The 20,910-nt window shown below is 46.6% G+C and overlaps 2 protein-coding genes across 2 annotated transcripts in view; one reads left to right on the plus strand and one right to left on the minus strand.

Moving 5' to 3' along the window:
• Positions 1-697: 697 nt before the first annotated feature.
• stard5 (StAR related lipid transfer domain containing 5) lies at positions 698-4,746 on the plus strand (the record flags this gene model as incomplete). Its single annotated transcript, XM_080538949.1, has 6 exons — positions 698-787; positions 1,011-1,063; positions 1,606-1,738; positions 2,030-2,147; positions 2,947-3,040; positions 3,570-4,746. 6 exons carry the CDS (start codon positions 698-700, stop codon positions 3,718-3,720), a joined length of 639 nt encoding a protein of 212 aa, XP_080395075.1. The 3' UTR covers positions 3,721-4,746.
• Positions 4,747-6,715: 1,969 nt separating this feature from the next.
• Positions 6,716-20,910, minus strand: part of il16 (interleukin 16) — a gene marked incomplete at both ends in the record, with an annotated part of 24,889 nt that continues 10,694 nt past the window's right edge. The window contains 20 exons of the mRNA XM_080539709.1: positions 6,716-6,885; positions 7,325-7,453; positions 7,680-7,932; positions 8,310-8,411; positions 10,228-10,414; positions 11,015-11,205; positions 11,408-11,818; positions 12,047-12,696; positions 13,333-13,456; positions 14,100-14,156; positions 14,815-14,964; positions 15,469-15,609; positions 16,058-16,347; positions 16,672-16,759; positions 17,290-17,422; positions 17,661-17,778; positions 18,188-18,440; positions 18,665-18,738; positions 19,438-19,552; positions 20,497-20,607. Coding sequence (XP_080395835.1) covers positions 6,716-6,885; positions 7,325-7,453; positions 7,680-7,932; positions 8,310-8,411; positions 10,228-10,414; positions 11,015-11,205; positions 11,408-11,818; positions 12,047-12,696; positions 13,333-13,456; positions 14,100-14,156; positions 14,815-14,964; positions 15,469-15,609; positions 16,058-16,347; positions 16,672-16,759; positions 17,290-17,422; positions 17,661-17,778; positions 18,188-18,440; positions 18,665-18,738; positions 19,438-19,552; positions 20,497-20,607 — 3,747 coding nt within the window. The remainder of the gene's footprint in view (positions 6,886-7,324; positions 7,454-7,679; positions 7,933-8,309; positions 8,412-10,227; positions 10,415-11,014; positions 11,206-11,407; positions 11,819-12,046; positions 12,697-13,332; positions 13,457-14,099; positions 14,157-14,814; positions 14,965-15,468; positions 15,610-16,057; positions 16,348-16,671; positions 16,760-17,289; positions 17,423-17,660; positions 17,779-18,187; positions 18,441-18,664; positions 18,739-19,437; positions 19,553-20,496; positions 20,608-20,910) is intronic.

A 20,910-nucleotide genomic window follows, 5' to 3' on the forward strand; every position in this document is an offset into this window, starting at 1 on the left:
TCCTATCTTAGTCCCCCTCAGGAGGCTTGACAGACCATGACACTGTTAAACTGTAACGCACTTTACTCTGAAACTGTAGCTAAAAGCTGGAATGCTGGTCTGTGTGTGTGAGGTATTTATAATATTATAATTCCTTGTAATCGAACTAGATTCTCGTTGAAAGTGATAGCCAAAAACAATTCCAAACTACAATTCTACAAACTACAATTCCCAGCATTCCCCCAATGAGGAAGCGTTTGATCATTTTTCGTATGTTGAACTTGACAGGGGGGAAAATGAATGGTCGTTTTTAGAGATCAGCCAACACACATCTGGTTATTAGGTAGTTCAGCCAGTGTTGATGTTTATGACAACCGATTGACAGGTCTGACTGTTGACGATGAACATCTAGCGAGCTTAGCTAAGCTAACTGACCTCAGCTCAAGTCAGGGGCTTCTTTTCCATGTCGATAATGCGAGTCTGGTTCATTCATTCAAGCTAACGTTAGCTCGCTAGTTAGTACAGCCAGCCAGAGCCTATGATCACACTGTCATCTCTCCGGGAACAGTCGAGTGGAGATCTCCAGCCGTCTGGTTAGTGTGACAGCAGGCTTACAGGTAGCTTTACTAGCTAGTTCATTCATTCAATAGGCTGCTAATAAAGCTTTCTCCCGTAACGCAAAACGTTAGCTAGTTCCAACCCAACAACAATTGCAATCATGGATTATCAACATACGGCGATCGCAGTGGCTGACTGTCTACAGAGCTATATCAAGGACGAGTCTGGGTGGAAAGTCTGCAAGAAATCGGTGTGTAAAACCGCAAAGCTTTCCCCTTTAGTAGCTTTGCTCTAAACGCTTGCTAAATGCCTGATCTGTTTAATTAGGTTATCGTCTTGTACGTTGCCCTATCTATGCTGCATACTCTCTGTCGACATACACGTACACGGGTATGACGAGACATTACAGGGGGATGACAAGCGATCAGATACAAAGATTTCATTCATTGACAGATTAATGTGTTTTTTCCCAGAATCATGACGTCATCGTGTCCTGGAGACCCTCCACTGAGTTCCCTGGGAATGTGTGAGCATCACAGTTCCCCTACTTCATTCATTTGTACATGTCTTCTTCACAAGTGTATTTCTGGATGTGCCTGTACTGCCAGTCTAACCGTTGTTTTAAGATATCAAGCGTAATCTGCTTTACGGTGTTGCCTATGTTGAAGAGATGAAGCTCGCTTGTGTGTTCAAATGTCATTGGTGCATCTCTGAGAGGGACGCCTCTACTGGCCTCCTTCCGTACATCCCGACTGATCTAGATGAGAAGGCATCTTCTCAGAAAGCAGTGTTCTCAGAGCATTGCAGATGAGAGAGAGAGAGAGAAGTAAAGTGGTATTGCTCAGGGTTCGACAGTAACGACAGTAGTACTGCACATCATAGCAGGGGAGGCTGGTGGAGGTAGAAATTGGAAAACAGAGGCTCATTGTAAACCATTGAATGGAGAGCATGACTGAGAACATTTTTCACTGAATGTTCTCCTCCTCTTGTGAGTCAACATCAACAGAGAACATTTTTCACTGAATGTTCTCCTCCTCTTGTGAGTTAGCCATGTGTTTTTTCTGCCAGGTATAAGGGAGAGGGCGTCTTGAACGGCAGTCCAGAGAAGGTCTGGGAGTGTCTGAAACCGGTGCCCAATGGATACAGAGTGAAGTGGGACAATAATGTCAAGAAGTTTGAGGTTGTGGAGCAAGTTACAGAGGTACATTTCATTCATTACAAGACACCAGTCACTCACAGTTGAATTGTATATATATTTTTTTTTTTACTTTTTATCATTCACATCATAGTTTTGTCTCTCTCTCTCTCTCTCTCTCTCTCTCTCTCTCTCTCTCTCTCTCTCTCTCATTGACACACACACACACACACACACACACACATCATAACTAGAGGCTATTTAAACCAGAGCTGTAGTGTTCATGTCCATTCATATTGCTGTGTGTTTTCTGTGAGCCACATCCCCAGTACAGTGTATCTGCCTTGTGTCACACAGGACGTCTCCGTCTGCCGAACGGTCACGCCCTCAGCAGCTATGGGCATCATTGCTCCACGAGACTTTGTAGACGTTATTTTAGTCAAGCAATACGAAGATGGCACCATTGCATCAAATGGTGCGTAACAATTACTCTATGTGTTTTTGTTGTTGTTGTTGTTGTTGTTGTTTCTTATCTTTATGTATTTTGCATTATAACAAAATGACATTTTGGAGCACATCTCCACGTGGCTCCATGATTTCCGTGCAAAATTGCACAGGACTGTGACTGTCGCTAACCACATGGGGGATGTTATCACCTCACCCAGAGACAGGCTGAGATCCTCTGGCCAGATATCAGAGTTCACTGACTGAGTCATTGTATTGTAATGTTCTGGGGTAGTGGTGGATAGTGAGTTGAGGACTGGTGTTCAGGAGGTCATAAGTTCAAATTCCACCTGGGAACAGCACCACTAGTGTGCTCTTGAGTAAGTTACTCCCTATAACAGGGTTCCCGCGCTGGTCTTAAAAAGCCTTAAAGTCTAAAATCCAGCAACCCAATCAGCAAGGCCTAAAAAGGTCTCAAATTTCAGTTATTCGGTCTAAAAATGAGGTGCTAGGTCGTAAAAATGTGTTCCTGCAAGGAAATCAGTCCGACAACATCTATTTACGCAGAAATTAATCAAGCTGGGACCAAAAAAATGACAATTAGCTTCCTTTTTTGTCTGTATGGCAGTGAAATCCCTAATTTCATCACCTCGAGGATGACAAAAAGCTACGGTGTCGCGGATAGGTCTAAAATTATATCCAAAGAGGTCTAAAAAAAAAAAGTCTAAAAGGTCTTAGATTTGACTTGTTGAACCCTGCTATAGCAGCGTTTGCTAAAAGGTTAAGTTGTATTGTAATGTTCTCTGTCTGTGTTGGGTCTGGTTCTGCAGCCACCAATGTCAGCCACCCCAGCTGCCCACCCCAGTCCGGCTACGTGAGGGGCTTCAACCACCCGTGTGGCTGCGTCTGCGTGCCCATCGCTGGGTGAGTACACCACCGTAGGAATGTTTCCTTCGTGATGTTGTAATATTCATATAACATGTATTATTTAATACACTAGCTCTATGCTGCACTACATTTCTATATGCAACATTCCAGGCGTTCAGATTACCACCCACTGCATAACAATCCGCCCTCGGGGATGAGAACTGAGGAACCGTCTGTATGTGTGTCACATACTGCAGCACCGGCCCACTCATGTTGATGTACAGTCGTGGCCAAAAATATACACTTACTGTCAGATAATGCACCATTTCTCCCAGAAACAATTATTCACCATGTTTATTTCTTTTGTTTGCATTGGAACAACACAAAAAAGCAGAGAGAAAAAACAAAACAAATCTGATCTCCAAAAAATGGACTGGACAAAAATGATGCTTTTTTTGTGTTGTTCCAACGTAAACAAAAGAAATAAACACATGAATACCAAAGCATTTGTAATTGCAACAATTTGGGAGAAGCGGTGCGTTATCTGACAGGAGTGTCTCTTCCCTGTCTCTTCTTCTTCTGCCAGGGAGCCCAGCAAAACGCAGCTGTTCAGCTTCTTCCAGACAGACCTGGGCGGGTTCCTCCCGCGCTCTGTGGTGGACTCCTTCTTCCCCTCCAGCATGGCCGAGTTCTACAACAACCTGGCCAAGGCTGTCAAGTCCCTGAAGGACCACTGATGCCTGCCTTCTTCACACAAAACTAAAACGGTTCTGAACCTCATCAGCGATTCACTCTTACCAGACGGCTGGAGCCAATTCCATTTAGGTTTAGTCCCAACAGGTTACAAATAGGTTACATAATACATTTGGTTAAAACGTATTTATATATGAAGAATTGTGGGAATTTCTTCAGAATTTAAGGGATTGGAAAATGGATCTGACAACCAGTCCTGGTGTTAAAGGCACAATCTGTAAGTTCTCTGACAAAGGCAACTCGCAACCTGAAACAATCAAACGTACAGATTGTGCCTTTTAGTACTTTTTGGACTGCGCCAAAAGCAGAGCGAGGGGCAACTATTGCCGAACCCCGCACCCAAACGAGAGAACAAAAAGTCCCTTTGCATTTCCCCTTTTCCCCCCTGACAAGAATGAGAATAGATTTTAAATCTATATTTTATATATATGTACCAGAGACACTAAGTATATGCATTCATTACTTTTTGTACTGTAACTGTTGACTCCAGGCCATTCCTCTTCTCTTGACTGCATCCTACCTGAGTGTACAGTGGCATGCATGTTGTTGCATGGACCTTACAGACACCCCCGTGATGGAATCAGATTCCACAGTTGGGGGCGATGATTCATACCTCATTTTTTTGTTGTCGTTTGTACTGTACTGTATAGTACTCGTTACTGTTTTGCTCTGTCCCCACTTTCCTCCGACTAATCCCTTTAATTATTATTAAGAATTCCTGCCTCTGTTATTTCCATATCTACTTCCGTTAATAGTCAAAGTCAAACAGAGAACATAGAGTTAAGCACAGTTATTTGCAGTATGGGCAAATGGCAATATTAACAGACTACTTCACCAGATGAAGAGTGTAACCTGACTTTAACTGGACTAAGGGATCTTCTCAAAGGGTGAGAAAGACACTGCATGTATAGGGGCGTATATAGGGGCTTATATATATATCATGTTGGTTAAAGCAAGGGCCACAACATATTACTGCCATGTACTGTGCCCCGTACACTGTGGGGAGGTGCTGTACGAGCGGGGCTCATCCCAATAGTCTATCGGGGCGTCCTTCCCTCCTTCCACTCAGCAGCATTGATACTGTATGAAATAACTGCAGGTGAAAATGAGTCGCCACTAGTCTTCCACTGTACCGCTTTTACCTTGGCTTTCTCTCTCTCTCTCTCCTCTGTTATTGATGCTGGGGGGGGGGGGGGGGATCTCTAGCTTCTTGTTTCTTGTGCTTCATCTGTGCTGGTGTATGATCACAGGACAAGGCTAAAGCCATGTGGTACAGGTAAATGGCCACTAGGTATTTTTGTCTCAGAGAGTATTGAGATCCAAGCCACAGTACCATAATGTTTAGCCACGGTGCTATAGCGATAGTAACCTGCATGCCTACTATCTCCACAACCGTACACCTATAATGATGAGCCATAAGCAAAATGACATGTTTTTAAACTAATCTTTATAGCAGCCTTATTGTTAAGTTTCCTTTGTGAAATGAAACACTGAAGTACTTACTTAACGACTTCATTACTTTCCGTCTTATCCCGCGTGGATAAGATCTTAAACGAACAAATCAAGTTTTACAAGTGCATTCCACTACAGCTACAAGTCCTCTACGCTTGCTTTTGAATCATTGCCTTCTCTTCATGTAATACTAAGGCATAGTTTTGATGTGTGTGTGTTGTTGTGTAATAACTGCAGCCTGAAGGTCATATACCTGCCAGGTAATACTGTCCCATGTCAGAGTACACGCGTCGTCTGTGGTGGCTTTTCTTTTTTTTTTTACTTTGATCATCATGAGTTGTGCAACAGATGTTTGTTTAAGGGTGCTTGTTGAATGCTGTGTGTAATTCATTCCTTCTGATTGAAAGTATTTGCTGCTACGGAGACATACCTAAATAGTGTACGTTCAACAAGTTCAACAGAGACTGTTTACTTTGTACTGTATTGTGCCCTAAGCGGTTTTGTATTTCACCAGCGTCATCATTAAAATGACTGACAGTTCAATCCACCAATGGTGTCCACTCTTGTCATTTTGTATTAAGCACTACATTTAATGTATATGGTTATCTGCATTGAAATGTAACATCTTTTAGAGTACACTCCACACACATTTGAGTTATTTAATTTATTAGAATTATCTTGACAGAGCTTTACTAAATGTATTTTGTTCACCTCAAGAGTTTTATTTATATATGTTTCATCTTTACTACAAAATGCTCATGCCCTGCTATTCAATTAAAAATGACCATATAAGAAGGTTAAAAAGTGTTCCAGTTGAGATATCTTTGGTTTGACTAGTACCTGTTAGATTACATCACAATGATGTCTTTGGTCTGAATTGTATTTCGACATGTATGTGCAAAGACAAATGCAAATCCTGTTGTCTGTAACAAGAAGGTGTAAGTACCTTCTTATACAACAGTTATAATCTCTTCAATCTCTTCAATATTTAAAAGACTACATTACAGTATGTTACAATCTTTTTGATAGTTAAAAAAGCACATGGATTGGGTTCCCATGCTCTGCTCTTTGGTGGAATGATGATGTCTCTGTTAACAGAATGTGCAAATCCCAGTATCAAACTGGTCCCTGACCCAGACTCTCTGGACGTACAAGCGGTAATAACACAACATATGTCTATGTTGAACTCCCTGCTCTTTACAGTGTTAACATGTACTGTAGTGAGCTCCACTTTGGTATCTGGACTGTCCATTCTCTTGGGGAAGGCGATAGTAGATCAGCTGGCTTGCGAGTTGCAGTGGATTTTTGGTTTGTGGGAATTTAGGTTTCGAACACTGCCGTACAAACTCCTGGGACGACAGGCCTTACAATGTCAACACGATCAGTCAGCTAATTATAGCCTCACCGACTTTTAGGGCATCCTTGTTGCCGAGGGGTTAGGCCTACTACTGTATGTTGTGATCGTGTTTTTTTTCCTTTGGCTTTTTTTTAGCATAGTTCCATTTAGTTTCTGTTTCCTTTGGTTCTTCAGCTCTCACTCTCCTCCTTCTTCCTCCGGATGACCACTGTGATCAGGCCTTCAGGCAGCACCTTGATGATGTTCCAGGCCTCGAAGCGAGCCATCTCCTGGAGAGAGGTGCTCTGGACCTGCAGCAGCTCGTCCCCCGACTGCAGACCACTCTGCTCGGCGGCACCCCCTAGAGGGGAGAGAAGGTACTGTCACTCACTCAGGACTGTCACTCACTCATACAGCGAAACACTGTCCAACTGTGAACCAGGGTCTCCCTAGTGGAGGTAAAAGGACACTGTCGACTGTACACTGCTAACAGTGTATGTTACACATGATAACGACCGCATGCAGTAAGAAGACCCCTGACATACTGCAGTAATAGCATCATATCCATTACACAACATACACTCTGTGTTCCATGTTACTTGTTGTTTTTGTGTTTTCCGTACCTCCTATATTGTCAGCGTCTTTGAGCCTCGGAAAAGCGCTATATAAATCCAATGAATTATTATTATTATTATTATACAGTTAAGTATAAACCCAGTAGAGTGTCCACCTCTGTGTTTTGTCACCTTACTTTCCACAAAGTGTATAACTCCTATAGTACAGTTCCAAACAGATGTTACCTTTGAAGATCCTGTTGATGACCAGTGGCTTGTCTCCATGGATAGACCCCTTCCCCCCCTCCAGACTGAAGCCCACCCCCCCTGCTCCCGTGTCCAGCTCCACGGTCACACTGTCTCCCACCTCCTCCACTGTGGAGAGAGAAACACACAACGATCAGACACACAGAGCCTCACACGTGCGATGCTGAGACGGAGAGACCATTCAGTTTGCGTGCCGTGCAGTTGCAGTCTTTCATTTAACACAAGCAATGGGTCGTAAAACTGTTGATTTTCGAACAAAACTGCAGACAGTGAATGTTGTATTCTCTGAGAACTGCCGTTTGGTCATTGAAAAGCCTTGACAGGCCTTTCTCACCTGTAGGGTTGGGATCTGCACTGCTATTGGTCGAGTCATCGGCCTTGGACCCTCCTCCCTCTCCGCCCTCTGCGTCCAGTCTCTTAGAGACTACCACCACTGCCAGTCTCATGCCGCGGGCCTGTCTGAGCGCGGCGGTGGCGTCCGCGTGCGTCACGTCCCGGAGCACCTGTCCGTTGATGGACAGGACCTCGTCTCCCTTCTCGATGGTGCCCTCCTGAGACGCCAGGCCGTGAGGGAACACACGGTGGACCTGGTGAGAGAGGGAGGGGCAGGGAGAGGGAGGGGAGAGTGTGTGTGTGTGTGTGGGCGGGGGGGAGGGGAGCAGGGAGAGAGGTTTGTTATGGAGAGGAAAGAAGAGCCTAGCCACACTTAGGATCAATGCATCATTTTAATTTATCAGGGTAAGCTTTCACATCTCCATCATCAGAGCATCCATCTTGTTTTGAACAGGTGGTTTAGTCAGACGTCAACAGCTAAAAGGAAAAGGATGTTCAAAAAAAATCACAAGATGTGTGTTATGTTACGTGGCCTTGTATGACGGCAGTACGGTTGAACAAGAGCAAAGGTCAGTGCACTTAAGGGCAGCCTTTTTGCACTTGCAGCGCATACAGTACAGTCGTTACTCACTGTAGTTTCCTTGCTCTCTAAGTCGATCCCTCCTGCGATGCTGAAACCCAGCCCCGCTCCCTCCTCCTTGTGCAGAATCACAACATGAATGTGTTCAAATTGCTGGTGAGAAGGAAAGAAAAGAGAGAAAGATCATAAGAATCGAGGATAGTTCATCATTTTTACGATTCCACATTAGAGTAACAGTTCGCTGCTCTAAGCTGGTGATTTGTTGGTTTTGATGTGCTGGGTTGTATAACGTATTTATAACAGCTCAGAGCACAGAGAATGACACACAATTCAGCACTCTAATGTCCTTAACAGAACTTTTTTTTACGACGTGAGTAGGAATCATTGCTTTCAAAACACTTTCATTCAGTTTGATTTCTACATAAAAGCAGATGTTCCCAGACGATGCCTTCCAGATGGGTTGAAGTCACACACAGACACACACACACACACACTCACACACTCACACACTCTCACACACACACACACACACACACACACACACACAAGCACACACACACACACACACACACACACACACACAAACAAACACACACACATACACACACACACACACGTACCGCACACCATTCGCCACCTCGTAAAGGACAGCTGTGAAAGAAGTTCTAACCAACCTTCTCCCTCTCTGCCATCACCCGGCTGGTTGCTATCCATAAGTAGCAGATGACTTACATCCATACAATGTAAGGCGCTTTTAAAGATAGAGACGGTTGTTTTATGCAAATGCCATGCGATTTAATGTTATATCATCTTCATCCAGCAGAGGGCCTCGCAGGGTGGACGCGGGCTGTTGTTGTGAGGCTGGGTAAGGGCTTCCCCACCCTCAGTGCAGATAGAGGGGTGATGACATGTCGAGGAAATGCAGATGTTTTCTAGACTAGAGCACATGAGTTGTGTGTGTGTGTGTGTGTGTGTGTGTGTGTGTGTGTGTGTGCTTGTGCAGACAAGCTTTGATAATCTCATAGAACGGAAATGGAGGACAGAAACTAAATACATACTGGGAAATGTTCTGACTTCTCTGAAAGCCTGGTAGCGGGAATGCCTGTGTGTGTGTGTGTGTGTGTGTGTGTGTGTGTGTGTGTGTGTGTGTGTGCATGCGCGCCTGTGTGTGTGTGTGTGTGTGTGTGTGTGTGTGTGTGTGTGTGTGTGTGTTGCTCAGCTGAGCACTCTGACTTCATCCTTAATGCTCTCACCAGTCCCACGGTGGTACTCAGCATACTGGCCAGAGGGTGAGCAGTAAGTAATGCGCCAGAGAAAAGATTAATGGGCTCTAAACCCCATTCTGTCTGTGTGGTTTAGATGCTGAATTTTAGTTCTTTTGAGAAATTGTTGTGAAATCATCAACGAACAGGAGGGATGTTATCGTCACGCTTGGCGTCAGCGGGCCATTGATGTGGAGATAAAGCTGCACTGCATTCAAATAGTCTGAAGTGGCTTCCTCTCCTCGCCATCTTCCCTGCATTTCTACTGATCTGAAAGACCAAGTTAACACTAGAACAGCCGAGCCTATTTTACCTACTAGTAGAGCCACCTTGGGGGTCAAATAGACCTTTTTTAGAATGTGAATCTGCTATTTACACACAGAGATCACTAGAGGGCGCTTCTTTTTTTAGCCTGCCTCCTACACAGAAAAACTGCAAAACAACTTTGTACTATCTTACTAACTGATGTGATTTTGAAAATGTAAGGATACTGGGTGGTAGAACGCACATATCTAGGAAAAGTCATGAAAGGAGGGTCCTGAAATTTGATCGAGTGCAAAGATAGACATTTGTTTTTACTCACAGGGGTCACCATGACCCCTCACAGCTCTTCTAGTGCAGAGCAAATCCTTTCAACGTTTTCCCACCACATCATAATTGAAGGAAAGGAAACCAGGAGAGGAAACCAAGTAGGATGCACCCTTTACCTTCAGTGTCTCCTCGTCCAGAGCTTTCACTTCCTGTATCATGCCCGCTATTTCCTGTGAGGGGATGGCTGAGATGACTGAGTGAGCACAGGCAGACGAGGCGGTGGAGGCGGGGTGTTCCTGTACGCCCTCCTCGGCCACGCCCCCCTCGCCCCGCTCGATGGTGCACTCCCTCAGCTCAGCCAGGCTGCGGCAAAACAGAGGAAACTCAAGTTGTTAGAAACAGGTGCGCAGACTGGCACACACACACACGTACACACGTACACACGTACACACACACACACACACACGTACACACACACACACACACGTACACACACACACACACACACACACACACGTATATATTTCTCCACATCTGTTGAACAGTGAGAATGGTCTCAGAGTTAAGATAAGCACTGTCATTATCACTGTAGATAAGCACTTTACACATCTCTGAACAGGAAGTAGAAATGAAACTGTCTCTTTCCTTAATTGACTCACTTCCCTCTATCCTCTAAGTTAGCACACGGAACAAACTTCTGTTTCTATTTGTCTAGTGACAGACATTACTACAAACTCAACTTTGGCTTCTAACAAGTTGCTATAGAATCTTAACAGTGCGCATCGGGCTTAATATCTCAACCATTGCAGGAGACAATGGATTATGCATATGTACTCGATGTATGACACATAATTTGAAAGCCCTTTCATAATCTGTCAAAAACCGAAAAATGACCTTGCCCCTACTCGAGGACTTTTTCACCAGCTGCTGTCACAGTCACATATGTCTCTGTGAGAGTTTCACCTGACGGAGAAGCCCTTCTCGCTGCTCTCAGGGCCAGGGGACATGGGGGTGTTCTGGGCTGCGCTGTCAGGCTCCATAGGGTTGGGGTGGAGAGGAGACCCAGGAAGGCCCTGGGGCCATGGGTTACTGACTCCTGCAGGGCAGGGGGAGAGGGGCAGGGAGTGCATGGAGCGCATCAGCGCATTGGACACCTACAGGAGAGGAGAACGGAATCAAAATAGAAGAGAGGAGAGGAAAAGATAAGAGAAGCACAGATACCAGATAGCATAGTATATATCAAAGCCCACAGCAGAGCAATCCACACAGTGCAGAACAGATACGACGGTATACTCTGCAAATGATAGAATGTTGTAAGTTCCGATGTGAATTTCAGATAAAAAAACGTCAAAGCACCTGGTTGCTGAAGGCGAGAATCCTCCCCAGGCTCTCTCCCTCCAGGCTTCTCAGAGTGGACCCGTCCGGGGTGGGAGAACCACTCAGGGGCAGACTTTGTGTCCGCAGGCTGGCCTGCTTGCCCTCGGTCTGGGTGTGGGCCTCATCGCCCTCGGGTGGGGAGCTCTCTCTCTCTCCCTTGGAGCTGCTGCACCTACGGGGGACCAGGCCAGAGGGGGAGACGGAGGCCTCTGCGGTCCCACTGAGAGGCTCTGTTGCTGGGTCCGCCTCGGGGAGAGATCCCTCCTCCTGGGTTGGAAAGACGGCGGTGGCGGTGATGGCGGTCTTCTTCAGCTGGGGTTCATCGTCCTGAGGAGGGCTTGAGTTACAGACCTCTGGCGCCGGGTCTGCAGTCTCTTCCTCGAGGTGCTGCTGGGGTTCAGAGTGAGGATGGTGGGCAGCGGATGGAGGGATGGAGGGAGATGGGGCAACGGGAGGAGAGGAGGAGATTCTTTCAGCTTCTTCAACCTCAGGTCGGGAGGTCGTTGGAGCCGTATTAGTTCCAGTAGTACGATCAACAACTGGTGGAGAAGTAATCGTCGTTGTTCGGTGTTCGGTTGTACCACTGTCCTCCATTGGAGCATGGGTACCTCTCCTGACACCGGCCTTATCCATCAGAGGCAGAGAGCTGGAGGGGGCCAGCGGCTTCCTGGTGCCCCCCCTCTCTGGACTCTCAGGACCCTGGAAGGTCTCGAACGAGTGGATCTTCTGCTTGAGCGACAGATTGGCTGCGGATGAGGCGGGTCTCAGACTCACTCCGAAGGTTCTGCCCACTCCTACGGAAGAACCTCTCTTTTCTTCTCTTCTGTCCAGGGGTTTGGCTAGCTCCGGCTGGGCTCTGCCGTTCCTGATACTCTTCAGACTCTGGCGGATCCACACAGGCTTAGGGGCCACAGGGGGCCCCTTCTTCATCTCTTGGGGGTCCTCTGACCTGGGGGAAGGGCTCCGGACCGTAGGGGGGTCTGGAGACGGGTGTGTGGCGGTGCCGTTGAGTTCGGAGGGGTTACCGTGTTGGCTCATGGTGACTGGGCTGTGGGAGTGTGTGTTGGGGTGATGGTGGTGTGTGTGGTGTTGCTTTGTGCTGTGAGGTTGTGTTTTGTGATGGTAGGTGCTCGGGTCCCCAGGGGGACTGTCGGAGATGCGAACCCAAGGGTCGTGCAGCTGTTCTGGGGAGAGCTGCTCCACGCGAACCTGCCTCCTCAGAGCTGGTCTTTTACTCTGGGAGCACAGGTGAAGCACTGAATCACCACCTGAGCACAGAACAGCATAGAGATTAGAAACATTAGAACAGCAGTCCAGTTAGATATCATCATGCAGGAAATCATCAACATGAAGTCCAGTGTTAAGTAAATATTTAAGTATCGAAATAGAAAATAGAAAAAGGTAGACTGGCTTCTTCAAAATGCATAGAAAAGGTAGTCAAACGTTCTCGGGAAAAGTGTTTACAGAGAGGAAACATGGATTTTTATCCACAGGCAACAGTCACGCTCTCAGGTAAGGCCCAAGCCAATCACAGGGATTTCCTGTCTACATAGGGGGTCACCTGACGCTAGCTGTGGTGATATTATGGGGGAGTTGGTTCCCACTTTCTCCTAGTGACATAAAGGTGGAAGAGGAACACAAAAGTCAACCAGGTCTTTTGTGATCATTTTAACGTGTCTGTTGTCTATCAATGTCAACTTTCAAGTAGAAAAAATGGTTTTCATTGTTTATCAGGTTGATGTCGTTAAGTGTGTTAGTTAGATATCATCCTGCAGGAAATCATCAACATGAAGCTTCAAAGACCACAGTGATATCGGAAATCTATCGAATTTCCACCCAAGACCATCTTATGATCTCCATAACAGCTTCAAAATGAATTTAGGAAATGTTGTGTCTGGTCATACCTCTGAGTTGTCTCTCCTCTCCTGTGCAGTGTGAGTGTTGAAGGCAGTCGGCAGTGACAGCAACGTCTGAGTGGGTGAGGACTTCTCTACTTCCTCCTGAGAGCTCTCTCTCTCTCTCGCCTTCCTGTGACACAAACAGGAAACTGTAACAGTTTTCTCGAGCTCTCACACCGACCGCAGAGAGGTGTAGTAATGCATCCGGCATCCGCTCGACTTCAACTCGACATGCATCAATAGACCAAACTCAATCATACAACCCACCCAAGGCCATGCTCCAACAGCTCCATGCCTGACGACACACAACTACACACACAACACACAACACAAGCGGCTCCAACATATGGGGGATCACTTAGACCGAAGCCTCCCTATAACTAACACTCACTTACAGCACCTCCTTCTAAAAGGTTGCATTAGTCTCTGTTCTGTAAGGTGTTGGATGTCAGTGGCAGGATGTTATGACGCAGAGGTGCCATGCTTATTGACTAAGGGGAACATATGATCTACTACTATCATTCCATACTGTATGCAAGTTTTAGTTACTGTAAAAGTGAAAAATAAATCTAAAACACCATATTTTGCCATATTTAATTCCCCTCTCGTGGATTATTAGGTGCAAAGAAATTGTTCTGTAGGCAGTTTCTTTATGTTGCTTATGTCATTTGGAGCAGCGGGGGAGGGAACTCAACTGCAAACAGCCCAAAGTAACCCACAACATCAAACATTCACCAGCACAGACAGGAAAGATCAAGCTACGTCCCACCTACATTTCTAAACAGTAACCTGACGATTTTTCTCAAAGCCTTGTACACACTGCTGAACAACTGGGAGCATGTAAAGAGATAACACACATGTTAGTGGTTAGTGGTATCTATGGGAGATTAGAGGTGTTATTTGTGTTTTTCAGCATTGGTATCACAAGAAAACAGTGAGATACTGTACATCACAACCAGGCCCTCTCTCAGCCTCGACGTCAAAGAGAATCATGCGTGTCATCCACAGCTGATTGGTCTGCTTGGAGACTGAGCACTTTGATCCTCTTTTTTCAGTTACCTTATATGGGCAATAGTGGTGAATGCAGCTTAACCACTATATTAACATGTAGCCTTTTTTTCTTCTCAGATGTCAGGAGTGTGAATGGTGGCATTACTGTAAGACCCAGCCTTTCACATTGATTCATTTTGCATTTAAAGCAAACTTGTTTGAAGTGTGCTGTCTTACTGGAGAGTAAAGTTTGTGTCATTACAGAATATGTACTCGATCCGATCATCAACGTTTATTTATCAAATACACAATATACATGATTACAGCCCTAATCATTTCTTTGCATCATATCCTGTATATTGTATATTTGATTTGATTCATCTGGGCTTTCCACTCCCTCTGTATAAAGGCATGTGCTGTACCTAACTAAACACCACAGAGGTGAGGAGAAGGGTCTATCTCATTCCACACAGGTGCGACAACAGGTGGTGTCTCTACCTGGCAGTGTGTGTGTGTGGGGCTCCATCCGTCCTCTCTGACAGGTGACCCTCTGCTGGAGCCGCTGGAGTCCCCGGTGAAGCCCTCCTCGCTGGTCACATCCTGGGGTCTGCTGTACCTCCGCGGAGGGCCGGGGCCTCTGGGCTTGGACTACAACAACCAGAGGAGGAAGGGTTAAGACATGAGGTTCTGAATGAGGTCACAACACAGACCAGGAAGTAAACACATGGTAGTAAACTTGCTATCTGGGGCTACCTCTCATTGCGTGACATTAGAATTATAAGTTTCTATCTCAATTTTTGGTAAAAATTGAGTTTTTTATATAATCTGATCCGCTAGGTGTTTATTAATGCCTGTGTGGTGTTATTTTTTAAATGTTGATTTTTTTTGGTTAGTAATTCATAAAAAAAGTTCCATCTCACAAAACATAATGGAATGTAAAAACTTTGACGCTCAATATCTCTGAACTACCCTAAACGGAGATAGAACCTTATAATTCTAAGCTCACGATTGGCTACCTCTGTGTGTACTACTTCCTGCGTCATCTTGACATGTTTGACGTCGCTAACCGTGACTAACCCTCTTAATCTCATCCAATGTGAGGGTTTAGGCCCACGAAGATCCAACTGTTCTATCCTCTAATGGTTTAGCTACCTTGACCCCTCTGACAGCCAGGTCTAAGGGGTGCTGGCTGGGGACGTTAGTGGGAGAGTTGTAGGGGACGTTGTAATCGTCATCGGGGTACCCCGCTGGCGATGACAGCCTGTTGTCGGACCAATGCTCTGTCACAGACACCTGGAATGACACAGAGAGGAGGATTTAGACAGTGATTAGACCGGATATCATAGAAGTGCCTACCACAGACATGCGTCCAGGGGGGGGGGGGGGTGGTGGATGTCAAGCTGCCTTGCGTGACCGAAACAGGAGACAGGCTCCCGCCCCTATGGCACGTTTTGGGTCGCATGTTAGGGTGTTCCACAAGGCTAACTTACTGACAGTTCATAAAATGGTCCTCTTGGCTCAGTTGGTAGAGCGAACAATGCTTAGGTTGTGGGTTTGATTCCTGCTCCTCCCATATATACAGAAACATTTATGCACTCACTGCAATGTAAGTCGCTTTGGATAAAAGCGTCAGCTAAATGGTGTATATTATATTATTATAACAGAGGCCTGTATGTGTGGAACACACACAAAGGCCAACTGTTCCAACTGTCGTAACCGTTCACTGAGAGTTCCAAGTTACCATGGGGACGTCGAGGCTGTGGACCCTTGTTGTCAAGTTGTGGTGTGTGTTCTGAATGTTCTGTAGGTTGTGTACGGTCTGGGCCGGGCCGGGGTTGGGGTTGGGGTTGGGGTTGGGGTTGGGGCCTGGTCCAGGGAAACGGTGGTTGTGGTTGTGGTTGTGAGTGCTGTCACTAGAGGAGCGGGTCATGGTCTTCTGGGCCCGACGGGCCGTCAGCTGACTGGAGCTCCTCTCCATGCAGCGCTCACACTTCTGTCTGCCTTGAGAGCAGGGGTCCAGTCTACGCAGGCCTGGGGGTCCGAGAGACACAGGGAAAGAGACATAGGGAGAGCGAGGGAGGAAGAGAGAGAGAGGGAGGGAGGGAGGAAGGGGGTGGGGGGAGAGAGAGGGACAGAGACAGACAGAGAGAGAGAGAGACACTGTGTTCAAGCAGTTCAAGCATTGAAGATGCTGTTTAGTCTAGGATTAGTCTTAAGCCTGGTCTGTGAAACCTGCCCGATAGCTTCAAATCTCTTAAAGCTACAGTACACTGTGAGGAGCAGCATAACCCGTCACTCTATGGTTGTTCTATAGGTTTATTTGGTTGTTCTGTAAGTGTGGACAGGGGATATTACCATCAATGCTCCACTGACTCCTGTCCTTCTTCAGCTTGCTGTTCTCCACTGCCTGGGCTATGGCATCGTTCAGCTGCAGCTCTGACACCTGATACACCAGCAAGGTCAGAGGTCACACAGAGATACACACACACACACACACACACACACACACATGGATGCATGCATACACACACACACACACACACACACACACGCATGGACGCATGCATACACACACACACACACACACACACACACACACACACATGGACGCATGCATACACACACACACACACACACACACACACACACACATGGACGCATGCATACACACACACACACACGCACACATGGACGCATGCATGCATACACACACACACACACACACACACACACACACACACATACACACACACACACACACACACACACACACACGCACACATGGACGCATTCATACACACACACACACACACGCACACATGGACGCATTCATGCATACACACACACACACACACACACACACACACACACACACACACACATGGACGCATGCATACACACACACACACACACACACACCAGCCATATGTTGGGGGCAGGGCGTCAGTGTATATCAGAGTAGACGTGGCGTACTTTGGGGTCTGGGTGTCGACTGATGATGACCTGGACCGGGCCCGGGGTGCATTGGCTCAGAACCGCATACACATCGTTCAGCGCCATGTTGTACACCACCGTGTCGTTGATCTCCATGAGCTCATCGCCACATCTGACGCACAGCAGCAGGGAAGCAGGACAGGAATGGTCAAATGTACACCTTAATATTTTTTTTTTTTTTTTATTTCTTTTTTTTTTTACAGTAGAGAAACTGTAGAGGGGATGGAGAAGTCTCAGGAGGGACAGTTAAGGTGTAGCAGTACAATAGACTAGCCTACAGTACTGAGTACAGTAGAGTGAATGCTGGGGAAGCAGTGTGTGAGCATGTAGACCAGAGGCTGGCTCCTCACCTGAGTCTGCTGTCCATGTGTGCCACTGACCCGGGAGAGAGGGTGTGGATGTAGATGCCAGGGCAGCCGTCACCAGAGGGCACACAACACAGCCCGATGCCCAGCCCCACACCAGCCTCTGCAGAACACACACACACACACACACACACACAGACAGACAGACAGACAGAGACACACACACACACATACACACACAGACACACACACACACACACACACACACACACACACACACAGACAGAGACACACACACACACATACACACACAGACAGACACACACACACACACACACACACACACACACACATACACACATACAGACACGCACACACACACACACACAACTCTGTTATAGGCTATGATGTTGGCAGATTCATGATGACGCTTGCTTCCTTAGTTTAGCAAGAGTAATGGAGAGTATGGAGTTTCCCTCCTGTTTTTTTTCTTTTTTTTCTTAAAGTCAAAGTAGCTATTTCAAACTAAGTTGTACTGCAACAGTTGGCTGCAAGTTTGACCCCCGACTGACCTTTGTGGAGGGTGATCTCCATCACCACACGGTCCCGGGGCTTGACAGGCTGGGGGACAGTCAGACTGTTGGTGTGGGTGTTGATGCTGGTGAGGTAGTTGTAGTCTCCCATGTCAGCGCTGACCCTGGCCATGCCAGCACTGGAGCTGAGGGAGCGTGACCTGCACAGCTGCGCTATCTGGGCCTGACCACAGAGGGCGCCATCGCGCAGACTGGTCCTCACAGCCAGAGTCAACAAGCCCTTCTTAATCTGCTGTCGAGGGAAAGGGGGTGAGTTAGAGGGGAGAGACTTGTTCCTTGTGTGTGAGCAGTACGTCATTGTTTATTTGATCATGTTTTCGTTTTGGTCACTTCACCCATGTGTGCCACGAGAGTTTCGGTTTGTAAAGTTGCTGCTGTGACGTGGTTGTAGTTAAGTCGTAAAAGGGTTGTGATAAGGTTGGGACATGACGCATCGTTGGAGTGTCGCAGTCTTACTTTAAACCTCTGCAGGGCATCCTCGTGGGTCAGTCCATGTAGAGATTCTCCATTCAGCTCCAGAATCTCATCCCCTGAGACAGAAATGGACCAGTCAGTCAGTGTGGACTGGACTGAACCGACAGCACCCAGAGGACAATGTGGACATGCTACATGCTTGTTTATATCCTAGGCACGGCAGTGCAGTGTATTGAGATGTTTCTACCCTGCTGTCTCCATCCTGTATTTGTCATATTAACCCTATGGGAATATGACAATGCTGACCCCAGAATGTGCTGCTGAAAGACTCGGTCACAACTTGCTCCTTGCTCAAACTAACAACAGGATATTGTTTTACCAGCTGAGCGCCCGTTTTCAACAATGACAGAGTGTAATAAAGTTTATCTAACTATAGATAACTTCCTCTCTCTCTCTCTCTCTCCTTTCCCTCTTTTCTCTCTCTCTCTCTCTCTCTCTCTCTCTTTCTCTCCCCTCTCTCTCTCTCTCTCTCTCTCTGTCTCTCTCTTTCTCTCTCTCTCCCTCCCCCTCTTCTCTCTCTCTCTCTCTCTCTCTCTCTCTTTCTCTCCCCTCTCTCTCTCTCTCTCTCTCTCTGTCTCTCTCTTTCTCTCTCTCTCCCTCCCCCTCTTCTCTCTCTCTCTCTCTTTCTCTCCCCCCTCTCTCTCTCTCTCTCTCTCCCCTCTCTCTCTCTCTCTCTCTCTCTCTCTCTCTCTCTGTCTCTCCCCTCTCTCTCTCTCTCTCTCTCTCTCTCTCTCTCTCTCTCTCTGTCTCCTCACCCTCCTGTAGTCTCCCGTCTGCAGCGGCCGCCCCTCCAGGAAAGATGGTCTTCACGTAGATCCCCATCGGTCCGTACATGCTGTCCTGCCCTCCCACGATACTGAAACCCAGACCCTGGAAAAAAAGTCAACAGTCGTGAATATCCAGTATTCATGGTGCATTCGTGGTGCACATGACCAACTCTGACCATTGGAGTGACTCAAGTGCCGTTCATGTTGTTTGGAGTCTAACACTCCAAAGAACATGAACGCCTTCAGGTGATGCCTAACGTTGGGCAGTTGTAACCGCTTTCGAACTTTAACATTTGCAAGTCATGCATGAACAAAACAACAAAACTAACTGCAGGGTGTATTCAACAACTTAGAAACAACATGGCTGGTGTTTTTACACTTCACTGAGCTTAAGCTTCTGGACAGGCCTGGCCCTAGGACTTGTGGCTGGTGTGTTCGGGTGTTTCGTCGACAGTGGGGGTTTGATTGACAGGTGGTAGCTTGCACGAAATCAATGGCGCAAGTGTGGCCCCCTCTGGCGGTTGTGGCCCTAAACAACCTCATGGCGTGTTAATGCAGCGGCCAGCCCTGCACACGGTATGTTATGTTATCTTGTTGACATGACGTCAGAGAACTAGGCTACAGGTTTTTCTGTGTCTTTTTGTGTGTGTAAATTGTGCTGTAACATGCTTGCTATTTTTCTAGTTTCTAGTTTTTCTAGTTTCTCTACTGTAAATAATACAAATTATAAAAATATGTTTTATTAGTATGTATAGAGGATTCACTTACTTTAGACAAATGTATTTGTTGTAAGTTGCTTTGGATAAAGGCATCTGCTAAATGTCAATGTAAATGTAAAGGTTGGAAACTCAGTTTACCACTTGTAATTATGAGTCGGAGAGACGTTCAAATGGATTTTTCCCCATTCAGAGGTCATATGTCCCGCGTTGAAAGTCACCTACTTTTAACTATTTGACTATAGTCAAAGAAATAGGGGTGAGTTTTCCCGAAACCTTCATAGCATCTTTCATCCATAGCCTACATTGACCTCAAGTGTTCCGCAATTACCTTGCCATGGCCCTTCATCAACACAATGTTACAGATGATGAAGGCTTGGACGTTGCTGCAGGAGTGGACCAGGTGGGCGGAGCTAAGAGAGCGGGAGGCGCGGGGCGCAGGCTGTGGAGGAGAGGACAGACACAGAACAACACCCTCAGTCAGGTTTCACACACACGGGAGGCGAGGCACAAACTGTTTACCCTCCATCAACTGATACAATCCAAGTTCTACTAAGCAGGATGGAAGGCTGACAAGTTACTAATACAGGGGTGCAATCTGGTGATGGCCCAAATAGGTGACACATTATTTTTTTGCGGCTAACCTTAGGGGGGGGATAGCGCTAGCACTAATGGTGTTAAATAGATACCGCTAGCACTAACGGTGCTCTAACAATGATGCATGTGTAAGTAGCGGCAGCCCTGA

This window comes from Nansenia antarctica (assembly GCF_963989245.1).
Source record: "Nansenia antarctica genome assembly, chromosome: 9".
Classification (NCBI taxonomy): Eukaryota; Metazoa; Chordata; class Actinopteri; order Argentiniformes; family Microstomatidae; genus Nansenia; species Nansenia antarctica.